General features: G+C 38.5%; 3 protein-coding genes and 1 long non-coding RNA gene across 5 annotated transcripts; 1 reads left to right on the forward strand and 3 right to left on the reverse strand.

The window, feature by feature from the left end:
• Window positions 1–6: 6 nt before the first annotated feature.
• Window positions 7–2,318, reverse strand: LOC129759828 (partner of Y14 and mago). The gene is made up of 4 exons (XM_055757362.1): window positions 2,183–2,318; window positions 1,864–2,055; window positions 1,327–1,772; window positions 7–1,262 (listed from the first exon to the last, which is right to left on the reverse strand). Exons 2-4 carry the CDS (start codon window positions 1,889–1,891, stop codon window positions 960–962), a joined length of 777 nt encoding a protein of 258 aa, XP_055613337.1. The 5' UTR covers window positions 1,892–2,055; window positions 2,183–2,318; the 3' UTR covers window positions 7–959.
• Window positions 2,319–4,267: 1,949 nt separating this feature from the next.
• LOC129759829 (uncharacterized) lies at window positions 4,268–4,987 on the reverse strand. Of its 2 annotated transcripts, none has more exons than XR_008740245.1 (3): window positions 4,915–4,987; window positions 4,517–4,858; window positions 4,268–4,458 (listed from the first exon to the last, which is right to left on the reverse strand). It is a non-coding gene; the product is annotated as an uncharacterized LOC129759829 (long non-coding RNA). The 2 variants fall into 2 exon arrangements; XR_008740246.1 differs by having other exon boundaries at window positions 4,517–4,855; window positions 4,915–4,973.
• A 3,588-nt stretch (window positions 4,988–8,575) lies between these two features.
• On the forward strand, window positions 8,576–9,284 carry LOC129759832 (transmembrane protein 258). Its single transcript, XM_055757365.1, has 2 exons — window positions 8,576–8,719; window positions 8,815–9,284. The coding sequence occupies exon 2, from the start codon at window positions 8,831–8,833 to the stop codon at window positions 9,065–9,067; it is 237 nt and encodes a 78-aa protein (XP_055613340.1). The 5' UTR covers window positions 8,576–8,719; window positions 8,815–8,830; the 3' UTR covers window positions 9,068–9,284.
• A 555-nt stretch (window positions 9,285–9,839) lies between these two features.
• Window positions 9,840–12,290, reverse strand: LOC129759830 (tumor susceptibility gene 101 protein). The gene is made up of 6 exons (XM_055757363.1): window positions 12,032–12,290; window positions 11,879–11,963; window positions 11,405–11,767; window positions 11,131–11,327; window positions 10,724–11,070; window positions 9,840–10,662 (listed from the first exon to the last, which is right to left on the reverse strand). Exons 1-6 carry the CDS (start codon window positions 12,068–12,070, stop codon window positions 10,476–10,478), a joined length of 1,218 nt encoding a protein of 405 aa, XP_055613338.1. The 5' UTR covers window positions 12,071–12,290; the 3' UTR covers window positions 9,840–10,475.
• Window positions 12,291–13,209: the final 919 nt, after the last annotated feature.

The following is a 13,209-nucleotide window of genomic DNA, read 5'->3' on the forward strand; positions in this document are numbered from 1 at the left end:
GGGTAGTGTTTCGTCTAAGAAGGAATAGTAGTTAGATAATTTCGTCAATGTATTCTTCTATTAATGATCTTCGGTTGGATGTGTTGTGTTATTTGTAGCAGCTAAGTTAGGATCGTTTCTACGTCTGTGCCTGATCGCACTACTGCAAGTTCTACCACAAGTTTTGGAGTAAAAGTTGTTCTATACGCTATTCTTGTTGTTTTAGTTTTAAATTCTTCATTCTTTCTTTGCGAATTATTATCTACTGAGCATAGTGGAAGTGTACCTGTTTAGGTTTTTGTCTACAGACATGCTTTTGTTTGTTTGTGTATTTTTGCACTCCAGGGAGAGATAGTAAAAAGGAAAAGGAAGCAGTATGGGCTCGTTGCCAACTCAAATGTGTATTTTATCCTTGAAACTAATGCACTGTCGACAGTATTTCCGTATATGTTTTTGTTTATATACTTACTCATATACAATTCAATTTGATAAAAAATTCTAAATAAAATATGTTCAATTAATTGGTTTTTAGAAAATTTTAGGCTTTTAATAGCTTCAATTCTGATAAAAATGGTTGATGGGAGTAAGATTAAATTTTGAACAATCTACGATAGGCGGCCATCGAAAAAAAAAAAATTAGAAGGAAACACATACACAAAGGAACATTGAAAAAGTAAAGTGGAACCATGAAAAGGTTAAAAAAATTCATGGAAAAAGAAAATATAACACATTCTAGACAATCAAACTCAACGAAGAAGTAAAATACTCTCACACTACTTCAGGACCCTTCAAAAAGTGTGATTTTTTCAAAGGTGAACCGCTGAGCAGACTACCATAATTTAACTGTATAGCTTATCGTTTCGTTTGTACACCGAGAGCTTCGGCCAGCCAGAACATTTCGGGACCGGAGCGTGTTTCTTAAATGAATGAGGAGAATGAGTGAAGCGAAGACCCGATCAGCTTCAGCATCATCATCATCATCAGTTGGGTATCGTTTTTTCCAGTTCCTCGATTTCCTTCAAAATTTCTGGCTTCCGTTTGGCCTTCTCAATTTGATCCTTGTCCGGGCGAGGTCCGTCGCTGACCCGTAACCGCTCCTCGATGATTTCTATCTCCCGAATTTTCTTGCGCAGTTTTCTTAGCTTTTTACTGAGATCGGTATGCCCTTCGCTGGCTTCCCCTCCTAAACTGTTGCTGTTGCTCAGGGAGAGATCGTTGAAAGTCTTGGTAGCATCGTCAAGCTGCTGCGACTTGGTCTGTTGTGATTTTGCGGTCTTTTGATTCTGCAAGGTAATTGAAAAAATTATTACAGTTAAATTCTTCAGCTTTTATCTTAAGATAAGGTACCTGTTGCAATTGACGGGCCTGTTTTTGTTCATCACGCTGTCGTTGTTCCAGCAGCACATCCGGCAGTTCGGCAGCTTTCTTTTTGGGTTTGGAGGGTTTCGCGTTTTGCTGGCGCTGTTGCTGTGACTGGTTTTGTTGGTGTTTATTTCCACTGTCCGAATGTAGGATGAGCAAACCTGGAGTTTGATGCTGTGCGTTCTGAGCACTTCTTCGAGCTGCCTCGGCGGCTTCCCGCTGTTGGCGAATTCTTTGTTCCTGTTCGCGCTTTTCCTTCATCTTTTGGGCCATTTCCGGAGACATGCCAGGTGGCAGAGCAGGTTTTTGTGCGAACAGTTTACCCTTACTCTCGTACAGTGGAACTTCCTCCTGGGGAATGTAGCCATCTCGGACACGCCGAGGTTTGCGCCAAGTTCCATCCGGTCGCTGAGTTGCCGGTATGAATTTACCTTGTAAAGAAAAAGTAAAACAACAAAAAATAATTACACATATAGGGGATCAACAAGGTCACTCGATGTGATAACAGGGAAAGGAACCGACCTTGGCTGTCGGTGGCGTAGGTCGTCATCTCAGAAGTGGGATGTTCCCTGATTTAGATGGTCATTCAATCTTAGGCCACCAAGTGAGATCCCGAAAAAAGAACCCCACACGAAGTTAGGTATTCCTTTGGGTTGTTAAGGAAGAAAATGGATGCAAGCACCAGCAGCAGCAGGAAAGCGCCAACTTTAAAACCTGGAAATTAGAAGTTTTTTTTAACAGTATTCTAGGTAATTATGTGGCCTCTTAAAAGTTCATTTCCCTATTTGAACGGGTGTTCAGTATTATTCGTAGAATTATGTCCAATTATGATAAAATTTACCTTTTAGATTGTTTTTACAAGCTTACGAATTGAGGGAGACCCCATCAACTTGGTTACACGAAAAACACTGACCAGCAAATTTTGACGCAAAAGAATGAGAAAATAATCGAGCGGAGTACGTTCACAGAAATTTGCTCGAGTCAGACACACAAAAAAATTAAATGTCCACGAATTTAAATTTAAAAATTAAAAAAAGTATGAGATATGTCCCGCTTAACAAAATAAATGCTTGGAATGCTTGAAAGAATGCTTGGATTCCAAGCATTCCTCAAGCATTCCTCCCATTGAATTCAAGCATTAAATGGCCCAACCGATTCTACTTGAAATGGTTTTCCCGGTTCAGAATGACAGCTTTCGCACACATGCAAGTTTTTAGGCCCGTTCAATAGCCAATTGAAATCGGTTTCAATCGATTTCGATTGGTAAATTGTTGTTCACTCAGCCAATGTTTTGGTCGAAACTAATCCAATTGACGTTCAATGAAGCCAATCGGAATCGATCGAAACCAATCGAAATCGATCAAGCCCGAGAGCAGGATTCGTTTCTATCGGTTTCTATCGCACTAACACAAATGCAGTTGTTTACTGTCAAAAAACAGCTGATTCGGTTTGGTTTTTAAATTTCAAGATTGAAAGTGATGTCATTCGTTAGTTAGTGTGATTCGTACAAGTGAAACTGGAGTCAATCGGTGCAGCGTCGGTGATGCTGTGCCAGTGATGTTGTGTAAGAGGTGCTGTGCTGGTGGTGCAGTGTTAGTGGTGTGGTGTCATTTGATTCGGTGTTCTCTGTCGGGTGCTGAGTCGGTGATGCTGTGCCAGTCGTATTATGTCGGTGGTGCTGTGCCACTCGTGCTAAGTCGGTGGTGCTGCCAGTCGTGCTGTGTCGGTGGTGCTAATGTTGGAATGGTGTCTAGCAATTGCTAGAAACAAAAACAGCTGATTCTGTGTTTCGTTTCTGTGGACCGTGCAGGTGCTAGTGAAAGTGGTGTCGGTCTATGTTTCGTCGGCGGGGATGTGTCAGAGATGCTGTGTCAGTGATGCAGTTTTACTAGCATCCATTATTCAGTGCAGTTGCTGCACCGAAGCAAAAGTGAAATTTAGGTTAAAATAAATAAATACATATTTTGAGCAACAGAAGAAATTTATTTTTAATTACAATATTTCCATATTCCTAAAGTCATAGTACAATATTAATTATGGAGGTGCACATTTTTGAAAAATATCCGGTGAACCGGTGAAAATGACATATTTCGTTCACTCAAATATTTAAAAAAAAAGCTGCAAATTACGTTTTCCTATTTCTGAGATTATTTGGCCCTTCTATAGCCTAGAATGGCTCCACCACTCCTCAACCGGAACCAAGCCTGGATGGAAGACATCTTTTACTTATCGAGGTGATTGGGGACCTAAACAAAAACAATGATTACTTTTTCTCATAACGCTAGAATAAATAATAAAATACTAACCTTTTTCTGGTTTAAAATTCTTGTGCCTCTGATAAACTTACATCAGCGGCTTCCGGATTTGTTTTTATCTGCCTACCGTCTTGTTTTGGCAGCAGTCATCCATCTCTGAGGAATATCATGCCAAGAACCGTTTTTGTACTGGAAAACGAAAAACCACGTTAGTTAAATAATGATGACAAACGAAGTTATCAGAGAAAATAATCTTTCTGATTTTCTTAAAATATGGCGAACACAATGGGTACGTTTGATTTGAGTTCATTGCCTAAAACTTTTTGCATTATGCTTAAAGAATCTCGAAACCTCACAAAGCACATGCAGCTGAATGAGAAAATGACAGCAAACATAGCGTGTTAGTATTAGTGAATGGCTGTTCAATCAACAGCCTAATAGAAATCGATCGAAGTCAATTGAAAAAACAGCTGATCAACTGTCAATCCATTTCAATTGATTTCGATTGGGTTTCGTTGAACACACCTTTTATTTCTCAAAATTGTGTGCATTAGTGTGAGTATAGCAATGTTGCCAGTTTTTTTTTATTTTATTTATACTACATTGTAAATTTTCAATATTTTTAAAGCGACACCAATCAGGAGTTTAAAAAAACCTATAGCTGTCATGATCATAGATTTATTAATAATTTTAATTCCGAGTATAATGTTTTACACAAATACATAATTTGTTATTTGTTTCAGCTAAATAGTACAACTAACTGTTGTCATGAATTTTGAGTACCTCCACGGTGGTCCACCAGCTAGAATCCTATTCTTCTTTTCTCGCTCTAAGAATGCCGGGACGCAACTGGATTTTCCACCTAAAATACAAAAAGAAATCAGAACCGAAGGACTATTTTCAAACGATCGACAATTTACCTTTTTTAAATTACAGCTTTTAGAAAGGTTGCACGTTTAGAAGCAGGTATCCTTAAGCCCTCTCCTGGGCCGGAATCCATTCCCATCGGAGGTTTTCTGGAGGAATTTTATCAAATTATCTGGCCATCACCAGCTTTCAACGCGAGCACTTCGGCAGGATGAAGTTAAACATTGGTATCTCCTTCCTGGGTCAGAATCCGATTCGATCGGATTTGAAGGAAGTTGGGTGGAGCAACTCCTCTGGAACTCCCCGCGCGAAAATTTTGAGTTCAATATAAGCTGATGTTCCCTCCTGGGCCGGAACACGTTCCGATAGGAACTTCCATAGCTTGCAAAAAGCTGCTGAAATGAAAGGCATATTTACTCGACATGATTATCAAAAATAAGAAATTACTTACCATTTCAACTCCTTCTGGTCGTGAAAAAAATGACCGTTGGAAAGTTTTCAGCTTTCGTTAGGTCAAAGTTGCCAGATCAATTGATTTATCAATTTTTTTATGTCACTAATACTAATAACCGAAAAGCCGTTAAAATTGAAAATCATTGTTTTATAGGAATCTGATTCAAGTTGTGTTTATATACACTCATGATTGAATAGGTGTATGTGTGCAATCGGTACAATCAGCTGACTAGGCTGATGTACGTTTAGAGTTAAATACCTCAATTTATGCAACTAAACACAGCCCTACGCGCGGAATTGTGCGCTCAAGGTTTTAAAAGGGCCTGGGGGGTTTGGCTCCTTAGAGCAAGTCCAATGGTGTTGGGAAAAAGTGGTAGGAATTTTGACAGCTGTAGCACAGATGGGAATTTTTGTATCGTGAAAAATAGACCAAAAATGTTGGCCGTCCACCGGTGTGATAGAAAACGAAGGTATAAAATTGGGGGCAACCAGCGATGCCAAGTGCATTTGCTGTTTAGTATTTTTACTATTTTTTCCTATTTCGAATTGATCGTTTAAAAATTGAAATCAAATTCACTTTATTGAAATAGTAATGCTAATATGAAAAATTTATTATGAATGTGTATGTACAAATACTGTATAAGTTAATTCCATTCCAATATTTAAAAAAATAATCAGTTCATAAGAAAAACAATCAAAAAAAGCGCTCAAATGTCAAATTGATCTGATTAAATCATTGACCAGTGAGCAGGGATCGAATTTTGTTTCATTAGAATGACCATTCTTAAAAAAATTTCTAAGTTGTTGAGAGAGTTTTGCATTGGATCAGTTTACAAGTTTCACTTAACTGAGCATGTCTCATCTATCAAACAACAGCTTTGTTGATTTTGTTTGGTTCCGGCACGATTTTTTTTTTTCATAAACGCAAGTAGAGCACAAATGAAAGTGAATTTGGTCTTTGATGGACTCTTCGAATTTAAAGGTTATACCACTGATGAAGTTTTACATATAATTTAAATTAAGTGTTTTTGTTTGGTAACTTTTAATACAAACTTATATTGGTCGGCCGTTTCATTTCTTGTTCCTTCTCTGAAAATCCAACCAGGTCCCACCTGTGGAACGTTCCGATATCAGAACCGTTCCTGACCGTGTTTCAACAAAGGGATCAGTGATCCAACCCAACGGAAGCCAAATTTGGTGCATTCCGGCAGCACAACCTAAAATTTGGAATATGGGGTTTAATTATAAAATAACTTGCGTTTGATATGATTGACACTCGACGAATTAACAGCGAGGGTTCCATTTTCTAAAGATGATGGACCATTAAAGGCGGCGTTCAAACTTTGATACCGGACATTCCGACGGAATAACTTTTTCAAATAAAAAAACGAAACTCCTACTCCCGAAAACCGCTCAAACAAACAAAATTTATTTACCCAGCTATCTGGCATCTCTGCGCCTCGAAATGTATGATAGCCCACTCAATTGGCAAGGGCATGACAAAAATTGGCTGTAGGTTTTAAAGAGTTGATTAACTTCTTTGTAATTCGTATCAATTTAAGTGATAAGAGAATTGTTTACAAAAGAAAATATCACTTTATTTTAAAATCCTGAAATTGGTCAATTTCCTTTATTTTCCCCTCAACTAAGGTTTTGAGCATAAGAAAGATGGCAGCACCGAAGCGTTTCATGCACGAATACTGTATTGCAACGCCGACTCTATCACTCGGTTCGGTGTTGCAAATCATCGTGTTTTTCTATCACCCTCGGCCAAAAAGTGTTATACGATACAAATTTTGCAGCGCGAAACTGTTCGAATATCAGATTTTCCCAACACCGGTGTACGGCAAATGTGTTGTGATGTGTTGTAAACCTTCGAAATTTCTATCTCCATCTCAACCAGTGAACTTGCTCTTAGAGCACCTGTATCCGTGGTCCAAACAGCCGATTTAGAAATTCCGACCCGAGCAACCGCACTGGTGATCTATAATACCAGTTTCAACTCAACTTTTTTTAGAGCTATGGTATAAGAGCACCTGTATCCGTGGTCCAAACAGCCGGTTTAGACCCAAATTCCGATCCGAGCAACCACATTGGTGATCCATTATACCAGTTTCAACTCAACTTTTTTTAGAGCTGGTATAAGGATTGATCCAAAACTGATGAGATTTGGATCCAATTTGACGCAGTTCTAAACCGTTTGACAGTTAATGGAACACGAGTGCAGTTGCCAGTTTTTTCATTGGATCGGATCTAATTTGTTTGGTTCAATTCTTGTATAAATTAGACCCAAGAATAGACCACGAATACAGATGCCCTAAGGATTGATCCAAAACCGATGAGATTTGGATCCAATTTGACGCAGTTCTAAACCGTTTGACAGTTAATGGAACACGAGTGCAGTTGCCAGTTTTTTCATTGGATCGGATCTAATTTCTTTGGTTCAATTCTTGTATAAGAATAGACCACGAATACAGATGCCCTTAAAGCCTCAAGGTATGAGCCGTTTCAAATAAAGAATTTACAAAAAAAGTATGAAATCTGCTTATTCGAGAAAGATGCCATTTGAAAATCTTTTTTCAAATCTATTTTTGGCTTTGGCTATGTCACTCAGACGAAAAGAAAACGTTAAATTTATTTATACCTGAATTTTCACTTAGCCCTTTAATCACTGATCATATTTAATTCAGTTAACTTCATCGAGATGAATTCTGTGCTAGATTTTACAGCAAAAAATGTTTATCGTGCCCCGATCAATAGTGCTCTGTTCGCCCCGAGTCAACAAGTTAAAGTAAAAACGCGTTTTAAAATTGATTATGTTAAAAAAATCGGAAATTTAATTATGGTGAAAATTGAGGAACAATGTGTACATCATGTTACAGTGCAAAAATGTGCATCCGAACAAAGATTATTAACACGACTACGAATTGGTCATACAAGGTTGACCCACAGCTTCTTAATGGAACGATCAACACCACCAAATTGCACCTTCTGCGGAGTTCGATTAACGGTTCAACACATACTGGTTGATTGTCGAGGATATGACGAGGCCCGTCTCTCATGTGGAATGGAAGGAGATTCTTTTTTTGACATTCTTTTGAAAAGGTCAGATAAAGAAGATAATGTTATAAAATTCATCAAATTATGTAAACTTACGGATCAGCTTTGAATTGTAAACTTAAACTGTTTAGACATGGAAGCCATATTAATGGTAAAATGTCTTTAATTTTAATAATAATAATAATAATGTTACAGTGCGTATATTATAGATCAAGTTGATATAACGATCCTTATAGAGCTTATATTTATTTTTCGGTGCTCAAAAATAATAATGTTTTCGCCACTTGAGAACCTACTTGTTTTTTTTTAACATTTCTGTAAGATGCGGTGGCGATGAACGTGTTAAAACAACTTTTGTTTTGTTTACATCCCGAAAAAATTACAACTTTTCCGATAAAAAATTCCGGCATTTCGGTAATTTTTACAGGTTTTTTGTTAAAAATTGGTATGCAAAACTTAACGTTAGTTTCTTTGAATACATATTAAGTCCTTTTTCCATGACCAAACAAAACAAAAGTGTGTAATTTTAACTCAAGAATGATTAGAATGTTAAAATTTTTCGGCGACCAATAGAATTATTTTACAGTGTAATATTTTGGCATTTTGCTGCAGCACGGCCACGTATTTTTGTGTTTTTAATCGTTGCGGTAGCCGGGGGTGCTTGTGAATCCCAAATTTCAACATAAAACTGCCTGTTATAGGACTTTTACAAACGTAATTTCAGTTAAATCAAGTTAAAACAAGTAAGTACAATTCCCCCTTCAATGGGACGTTAAGTGGTCCGCTTTAAACGTAACAAAAACACACGATTTCGTTTACGAAAAACTCCCACACCCAGATTTCGCCAACCCAAAATGGATTCCATGGTGCGGTACATTTCCCCGGTCAACCCGGCCGTGTTCCCCCATTTGGCCGTTGTGCTGCTCCTGTTCGGAACATTCTTCACCGCGTGGTTTTTCGTGTTTGAGGTTTCCCGACCCAAGTCCAAGGATGGTGTTATCTTCAAGGAGCTGCTTATTTCGCTGATAGCATCGATTTTCCTCGGCTTCGGAATTCTGTTCCTGCTGCTGTCGGTTGGAATCTACGTGTAAATGTGCTGCTGAAAAGCTGTATGGTAATTTATAAGTTTCTACGTTTTTTCCGCTGCTCGGGACTACAATACAATGTTCAAAATCTCGATTTACTGATGATTGATATGTGGCTTTTGAGCTCCGGGAAGCCAGAATGATGCCGCCGGGTATGGTCGCATTTTGGCTAAAGAATACTAAATTGTAAGATTATAAGTACTGCTCTGTGTATGACCAATAACTTTTTGTTTTGGCTGTGAGATAGAAACTCGATTGAGAAATCATTTGGTACTACTACTAACGAGTTGTCGCCGCTAAGCTCATCCCCCTAATCTTGCATGGATCCACAAAATCTGAATATGAACCCCTATTGCCTCAAGCAATAGAAACTTTCACAAATCTAGGCGGGATAAGGCTCTAGCACAGTTTCTAGCTACCGATGAGAACAAATGTGTGGCAGTCTGGAAAAGACCTCGATAGGGTCCATCACTAGTACTCTACATTAGTAGATTATGAGGAAATCGGTTCCAACTGGTTTCTGTCGACAGGTAGATGGTCAACGAGCCAATGTTTTGGTCGAAACTAGTCAGGTCGTTGTTCAATGGAGCAAGCTGAAACTAGTCGAAACCGATCCAGCTCGGCAGCAGGATTCGTTTTGACCTGGTAGAAATCGGTCGAAGTTAAATAATTGGAAAGAAACAGGTGATCAAGAGCCCAACCTTAAGAAAAAAAAATTTCTCATACGCAATCGAAGGATGTTTCATAAAGTCGACCAATTTTATGTTAGGCGAAAATATTTTATTGAAAGTATTCAGTGGCACCTCGGTTATTCTGGGTTTATCAATGGTATTGATTCTATACAATTTCAATTGCAGTCGTTTTCATTTGACATCTGTAATACTGCATGCTTGTTCATTTTGACTTATTTTAAGTTTGGCTCCAAAACAAAATTTTCAATTCTTCACTTCTCCAGAACAAACATCAACTTATTTTAAACGAAAAATGAATAATCTTTAAAACCTTTTCCTTGACTCGTTTTTTTATTTGATTTTTGTTCGCCTCCTTCTAGTGGTTATAATGAAATTTATGAACACTTTTCCTTCTGCTCAATACGTTTGATTAATAAGATGAATTACAACATGGGTTTAAAAGCACAGTATCTGTCTAGCCATGGAAATATAAAAATATGAATATATAGTAGGTATAGGATAACTAAACGTATTTGCAAATCGCTTCCCGATGCCCTCTTTCATGCACATCTTTTCACATCTACGATAACATTTTTGAAGTTAGCACAAAAACGAAAAAAAAAATCTACTTTTATTTACACACCGTGTTTTTGAAATGATGTTGCCAGCATTTTTGAGAAGCTTCTCCAGTGCAATTTCAAACATCGTGTGCGGTATGAGTACTTATTGAATAAACACGAAGCTTAGGCAGTGAAACCGGCCTTCTGGCGGCACTTTTGCATCAGGGCCCGCAGCATGAACTGCTTCCGGGTTAGCTGCCGAACGTGTTTCAGGAACACTTCCAGATCGATGACCCCACTGCGCAGCGCCTCGCCCATAAAGTAAACGGCATCCTCGATGGCTGCTTCCTCGGCGTATGCGTTTAGAAGCCTGAAAACGGAAATGAACGTGTCAGACAATACAATTTTAAGGGTCTTTGAAGCCGACTTACTGCTTATATAAGGGTGCGGTCGTTGTGACGGCTTCATCGACATCGATTCCGTCGACCTTCTCTAGACTCTCCAGCGCTCGTTCCAATTCCTGATCTTTGTCCCTGAGCACGGCGATGCTTTTGTTCAATTCCTGCTCGTCCCGCTCCAGCCTGCCGATGATGTCGTTGATTTTGCTCTGACCTTCGTTCAGCTCCTGTTGGGTTCGTTTTAGCGTTTGAATTTCCGCCTGACATTGGTTGACCTTCTCCTGGATGCGCCACTTCAGTTTGTCCTCCACTGCGCTTACCAGCGATGCCTTGATGTGTTCTTCGGTGATGGTTCCCGTTCCTTGAGCCGCCGATGGATTCTAAAAGGAACAGTTGGATTGAATTGAAGTGGTATGGAGAATGAGAGCATGGACCCTTACATATCCCGTGTTATAACCGGCAGCACTTGGCATTCCGGGAGGCATAAACGGCTGCGGATAGCTACTACCAGCTGCACCTGGTTGTCCATAGCCACCGTAACCTGCGCCGCCTGGTTGCGGATACGGTGGAAACTGCGTGGGATAGGGACAAAACTGCGATTGAGCCGGTGTTGCTCCAGCTTGTGGCATGAACGATTCTGTGAACAAGAAGAAATCGTTTTAAAAAAGTGCTGTCCCGTTATCAAAATATATCTCTAAAAAAATCGAAACCTACGAATAGGATAAGGGGTAGTTGTGGTAGCCGCCGGTGAATCCTTGGGAGCACCCTTCGGTTTCGCGTAAACCGGGGGGAAATCACCGAACGTGACAATCATCACCTGGATGAGCCCCAGCAGATCTGACTGGCCCGCGGACCAATCGTGCAGATACGGCAGATAGATTTTCCCGTTGTGGTCCACGTACATCGATACTTTGATGTGCATGTCGGCGGTCGGTTTGACGTAGCAAATCGGTGCATATCTTGGATGGGAATCGAGCAACCAAATGCAAATCGGGATGTGATAGGTATTGCCCTTGTATCGCACCGGAATCGTTCCTTGTAAGTTCAGCAACTGTTTAAAAGTTCCATCGTTGAAAACTAAAATCGAACAAAAAAAACAATGATAAAGATACACCAATCGATTGGATGATAACGAATTAATGCGTCATTAGACGAGAGACGAAAGTCTGTTAATTAAAGAGGGCTCACCATATTCTTCCATTCGATACGCGAGGGCTTTGTACACTTTGATACATTCTAGAACGTCATTTTTGGTGGCTGCCAAATTCGTGTACTGTAACAAATGATTGTTTAATCAAAATTAATTATTTGACTCGAGAACACAAAATTAATTTTACTTACGTTCGATAACATTCGCCCTAGGTCTTCCATTTTCGACATTCTATTCTGCGACCACTGATGTATCCTGTAAAATCCTCACTTCCACGCGCAAAGTATTTCTACTGTACCACTGATGCAATATTCCGTAAGTTCATTAAACTGCTTCGCAGAGGAAATTGATATTGAAAATTTGAGAGAAATCCATTAACAGCGCTGATGTGCAGTCATCCTTTATTTTCCTATTTTTGACCTCCTCCTTCGCCTCCCGCATCAACTCTCCACAAACACTCAAAATTTAAAAAAGAATCTTGAATTTCCTGCTGACGGCTCGCATCTCTTTTCGGAGAGATACGCTTGAATGGAGAACTGAAGGCGTTGATTGTTTTTAATGCATAATGAATAAACAAGCATGGTCGCATGTTTATTTTGAACGAGCTGAATAAATTTCAGCATCGTATTACGAAATCCGGAAAAAGGTTCTGGATTAGAAACGTAGTTGAAACTAAAATGACCATAATGACTATAATAGCGTTTTCTTTTATTAGCAGCGAAGGAACCTTATAGTTCTCCACGAGTTTCGCTTTAAACCCGCAGTCAAAACTTGCAAAAAAGACAAAAATATTGTTGCTGAATCCCTAAATTGAAGTTTTCGTAAAAGTCGGCACCAATTACCAGCTCCAAAACTTTGATATCAACTGCATGGATAATATCAAATGTAAGAAAATTACAGAAGTATTAAAAATGATTCAAATGACATAAATAGCAAAATGACAAAAAGGCCAAAATTACAAAAAATTACAAAGAAGACGAGTGAATAATTGTTCAAAAAAATTTAAAGCAAAAAAAGATAAAAAAATGACAGAACTAATAATAATAACTGAAATGGACAGAAGAACAAAAACATAAAAAATGTCATAACGACTCAAATGACAAGAATAATTTAATGAAAGTGACACAAAATGACAAAGTGACAAAAATGATAAAAAATGACACAAACATTAACAAAAATTGAAAAATAATAAAAAAGATTAAATAAGACTGAAATGTCAAGAATAACAAAAACTACAAGAATAAAAAAGAACACACACATTATAAAAGATAAAATTAACAAAAATGAAAAATGTCAAGAATTATTAACACTACAAAAAATTGAAAAAATGACAAAGTATCACTAAGACCGAAATGACACAAAAATGGCA

Source organism: Uranotaenia lowii, unplaced genomic scaffold (genome assembly GCF_029784155.1).
Source record: "Uranotaenia lowii strain MFRU-FL unplaced genomic scaffold, ASM2978415v1 HiC_scaffold_285, whole genome shotgun sequence".
NCBI classification, from domain to species: Eukaryota; Metazoa; Arthropoda; class Insecta; order Diptera; family Culicidae; genus Uranotaenia; species Uranotaenia lowii.